At 40.0% G+C, this 5,003-nt stretch overlaps 1 protein-coding gene across 1 annotated transcript in view; it reads right to left on the bottom strand.

Annotated features, from left to right (window-relative positions):
* LOC107099074 (activated CDC42 kinase 1-like) overlaps positions 1 to 5,003 on the bottom strand; it is a 24,956-nt gene continuing 19,953 nt past the window's right edge. Inside the window, exons 12-14 of the mRNA XM_015397044.1 lie at positions 2,907 to 3,352; positions 2,720 to 2,815; positions 1 to 490 (exon numbers count right to left, since the gene is read on the bottom strand). Coding sequence (XP_015252530.1) covers positions 314 to 490; positions 2,720 to 2,815; positions 2,907 to 3,352 — 719 coding nt within the window. The 3' untranslated portion in view covers positions 1 to 313. The remainder of the gene's footprint in view (positions 491 to 2,719; positions 2,816 to 2,906; positions 3,353 to 5,003) is intronic.

The raw sequence follows: 5,003 nt of genomic DNA, 5'->3' as shown, positions 1-5,003 counted from the left end.
CAATTATGAGACTGAGTGGTTTTTATCTCGACATTTATTCATCAAATGCATGACTAAGGAAATATTTACACACATACATACATACATTAATAAAAAATTGGTGAATAATGGCAAAGTGAAAATATAAAAACAGTGGTTGGGGGCTTTTAGTCTCTTGTGCATCCTATTTTTAAGCCTTCATGTTCCTTTAATATGCTCAGTTCAGTGCCAACATTAAAGCAGCCATTTCAGGCAGCAACATGTCCTAAAGTAGGTTAATCATGCAAGGTGTTTCCCAAAATGTCATCAGCAAGTCAAGCAGCTAGAAATGTCCTCAGACTCGTCTCTCTGCGCTAATCTGAGGTCGATCTCTCTCGCTGGGGCCAAGCCTTTCTTCCCGCGACACCCGTATGAGGTATCTGCTGGCCATCTGCAGGTTCCACTGGTATTTGGTTAGGATCTTGATACAGTCCTCTATAGAGCAGAGTCTGAGCGCATAGAGTTGGTCCAGCTGAGGAGACAGAAAGACCATAGCTTTATTAAATGCTGCGGGGAAAAAAAATGTTTAATGTTAATAAAAACACAACAACAACCAAATATTTCTGTGTTCACTTTTATTTTATAAATTGGGATCTTCACTACCCATATCAGCAGTCAGTGTATAACTGAAGTCAATAGCTGTGAGAGAATATACAAGTTCCTACAAAAATATCAGTCATTCAGAACATTAAAACTCAGAAATGTTTGATTAGAAGGTAAACAGACTTCCTCTTATTTTTCTTAACCCATTTAATTCCACCAGATTCATCCAAAAGGCTTCTTTAGCGGGAACATTAGCTATTGACAAGGACGATTCAAGATATCCTTCTTTATACATTCTTGTGATGATAACCTACGTATTATGACTATAACTCTTTCTCTCTTACATGATTTTACCTGATTACAAACTGAAATCACTTTATACAAGTCAATAATGTACGGTATTTCCTTTAAAGAAACTAGCATTGGCATTCTGTAGACTGCCTTTATTTAAAATGAAAAATTATTAACTCTAAAAACTTCCAGATACCTTACAACATTAAAAACTGGGCTTCCTAGCATAGTGGAATCAAAGCATAGAAATATAATAAAATTAAGATTTATCTAAAAAACTAACAATGGATTTCAACAACAGACTGTATTGTTTTTATCCTTTAAAGTGGTTTTAATAAAATGTGGATCTCCCTTCTCATTATATTTCTGCCTCCTCTAGATCATGTTAATTTCCTGTTTTTTTACCTTTTCATTGCAAACATTTAGAAGCAGATTTTAGTTCTTATGCTCCAATAATCAGGAACAAACTATAAAAGCACTTAAACCCTAGGCTCCTCCTAAAAAATTCAAATTTGACCTCATATTTTTTACCTTCCGCTATTATGGCACTGGGGTGTACTTTCCTCTAGGTCCTACTTGCTTTTTTTTTCTTCCATGTATAGCACTTCCATGTATAGCACTTTAAATTGTCACGTCACAGAAATGTGTTATATAAATAAATATACCCTGCTTTACCTCACTTGAAATAGTACGGTTTGGTATAAGAAAAGCTACCCTCAGAAGGACAGTTTGAACAGGTAAGATTAATTCATTAGAACCCATGTCTGCAGGATCAGTAAGGAGAGGTGTTCTGGGGGTTTCTATAGCAACAATTAAAGGCACTCTACATGTAAGTTGCTGTAGGTAAACAAAGCCTGGACCGCTTAAACTTTTCTGCACTACCACTGATAAAAAAACAACCTAGAATTGTAAACATTAACTCCACCAAGAATGGGCTGTTTCAGCTACAAAACAATGGCTGTGGTGTAAAGCTGAGCTCAGTGCGTGGAAAAGCACCTCAGGGCCACTGTTTATGTTGGGGGACTTTCAAGGTGATTCAAATTGTTTTAAGTAACAGGATGTTTGAGATTAAAAGAAATGTGGTAGCTACTGCTGGAAAACTGGTAATAAGCTGCTGAATAGAACTTTGCACAACAACAGGGGGAGTTTCTGAGAAGACAGTATCTGGGTATGGTAGTAGAGATTGCATGAAGGGGAGACGTCAAAGATTCCTCTATCTGTATCCTTCAACCCTGTGAAATATTATAGAAAAAGACTGAAATGTGCTGTCCTGTTTGAAAAGATGGTGGCTTCAAGTTTAAGCAGCAGAGCTACCAATATCTGTGCAGCAGTTGATTCTGTTGACAATAATGATTTTAAATAGGAGCAGTTTCTCCTTGGACACACCAACTTGAATTGAAGGTTGGATTTTTATACTGTGTTTTCTGAAATACAAGTTGCTACTTTCTTTCCAGAGTTTTGAACCAGGCGGTTTATGAAAAGGTGTGACTTTTCTGTGGAATTTTCTTCAACCATTAAGGAAGGGAAATCAAAGTTAAAAATTAAAAGAAGAAAGGCAAGAAGGTGAACAAATGTCCCAAATTGAAACATATTGACATTTACTGCATTAAAGCTGTCGAACCAATGCAGACGCTGAGTGCAGCTCGTGCAGATCTGAAATAAAGAGCCCAGAAAGCCTCATTTTCATTAGGAGAGGAGCCGACAAGCTAACGGGAGGAAGCATTCTTCCTCTCTACTCTTAGGGCATTCTGTAAACCCCCCCCCCCCTTCAGTATATACTTTGTGTCAGATTTTGCAAATATAAATATATATAGATTCCTGCTTGTTTGTATTCTTTGTGCAGAAAACATTGTTCTTATAGTCCTACCTTGAGTTGTTGTTCAGCCCGTGCTGGCTTCCAGTCATTACGTTGAAGTGCATTTTGCACTTCTTCAGTGGTCACGCCGTGTACAGCCTCCATCACCTGAGCAATGCCATAGACAGAATTAACATCCCTTCATTGAGGTTGATTTATAGGAAAAAGCACGGTAGGTAACCTGTAAGTAACTTCTTACTTGAGCAACGAGGTTCTCCTTTGAGTTTTGTGCATAATGAGATTTCTCTCTGTCTTTTCCTCCCCCCCTTTGGTCCTCATCCAGCTGTGGGGTTGAACGTGTCATCTGGGCCATTTTGACCAGGTTGGACCCTGATACACTGGGTGGAGTTGCTTGTGCTGGGGGGGACATGGCCATTTGCTGAGGCCATGGGGTGCCAATGGGGGGCTGAACTATGGGCTTCCTCTGATTCTTCATGTTCAAGCGTTTCAGGTTGGGGGGTGGCGGCCGAGGAGGAGGGGCGAGGCTGGCTTCACTAAAGCGCCGAATGTCCTGCTGTGCCATCATGCTCCGAGCGATCATGGCGGGAGGCATGAGTTTGCCATGTTGATCCACTTTTACAGCCCCTACTGTGTGAGCACGAGGGCGCGGTCCACTTAGGACTGACTCCAGGCTCTGAGACATTCCTGAAAGTACAGAAAAAAAGTTCCTTTCAACAAAACTTTCAGAGGAGTTTTGAAAGAATGGTGGATTTATCAATTAAGAAGAAACAGATGAATACAGCGAGCAACCACTCAGAATCATAGTTACAACTTTTCTCCATAATGATTCCTTTCTCCCAAAAAATACATCAACAACATACTTCTTTGAGCAGAATAATAGTAGTAATTCTACTGGAAAAAAAAGAAAAAACATTACAAATAATCATCTTAAAAAATTTGGATGGCATCCAAAATAAATAAATTTTTCTGGTTATTATTGCAACATCGACAAAAAAAATTCTACACCAATTGAAAAAGTAGGTTTAAGTCACATGACATGGAGCTAAGGTGAGGCTAGATCCAACTAGCTCTGTGATAGAGCTGAGACATAGCTGTACCATCTATAGTGCCTTAGAAACTTGAACTTCTTGACCTTTTGCCACATTTCAGGTTTAAAAATAAAGATATAAAATTTAATCAACAAATGGGACACAATCATGAAGATGTCATGGTTTGAAATCATGTATGGCATGGAAGTTTCCCCTGCTTAAATCAGCAGATGTCAAGGCCTGTCTTAAATTTTCCAATGACTGTGGGCGACAGTGGCGTCTGGTGTAGTTTGCCCTGAAATTGAAGGATTGACGGCTCCGGGTTTCAGTGTCATTGTGTCCTTGGGCAAGACACTTCACCTGCATTGTCTACTGATGGTGGTCAGAGGGCGCCAGTGTACAGCAGCCTCGCTTCTGTCAGTGAGCCACAGGGCAGCTGTGGCTACAATGTAGCTTGCCACCATCAGTGTGTGAGTGTGTGTGTGAATGGGTGAATGACTGAATGTAGTGTGAAGCGCTTTGGTCAAGTCTCCTGACTTGAAAAAGCGGTATACAAGCACAGGCCATTTACCAATGACTGTTTGGATAATCCAGAGGAGTCATGGGAGAGACCAAAATAGAACTTTTGGTCATAATTTCACTAACCATGTTTGGTGAAAGAAGAAGGATGAGGACCATCCCATGAACATCATCCCTACTGTGAAGCATGGGGGTGGTAGCATCATTCACAGAAGTTCAGTGAGGATCTCTGAAGGATCCAATGTTGATCTAAATGACTGATGATGATAAATAGAGTCCACTGGAGTGTAATCAAGTCTCTGTGTAAAAGCACCTGCTCTGTGATAGTCGCAGACGTTTGAAGCCTGATTTGGATAAAAAAATGATTTCCCAAGCTTCAAACATCCCAAGGAGGACTGTGCAAGTGATAATACTGAAATGGAAGGAGTATCAGACCACTGCAAATCTACGTAGACCCAGCAGTTCCTCTAAATTTTCAGCTCAAACGAGGAGAAAACTGATCAGTGATGCAGCCAAGAGGCCCATGATTACTGAGGATGAACTGCAGAGATCTGTAGCTGAGGTGGGAGACACTGTCCACAGGACAACAATCAGTTGTATACTCGACAAAACTGGCGTTTATGGAAGAAAGCCATTTATTAAATATCCATAAAAAGTCTTGTTTAATGTTTTCCACAAGCCACCTTGGAGACACAGCAAACATGGAAGAAGGTGCTTTGGTCAGATAGAATTAAAATCAAACTTTTTGGCAACAATGTAAAACGTATGTTTGGCGTAAAAGCAACACA

This window comes from Cyprinodon variegatus, unplaced genomic scaffold (genome assembly GCF_000732505.1).
Source record: "Cyprinodon variegatus isolate N-32 unplaced genomic scaffold, C_variegatus-1.0 Scaffold836, whole genome shotgun sequence".
Taxonomy (NCBI): domain Eukaryota; kingdom Metazoa; phylum Chordata; class Actinopteri; order Cyprinodontiformes; family Cyprinodontidae; genus Cyprinodon; species Cyprinodon variegatus.
Note: the sequence above shows the minus strand (reverse complement) of the source record. Positions and strands in the feature narration are given on the sequence as shown.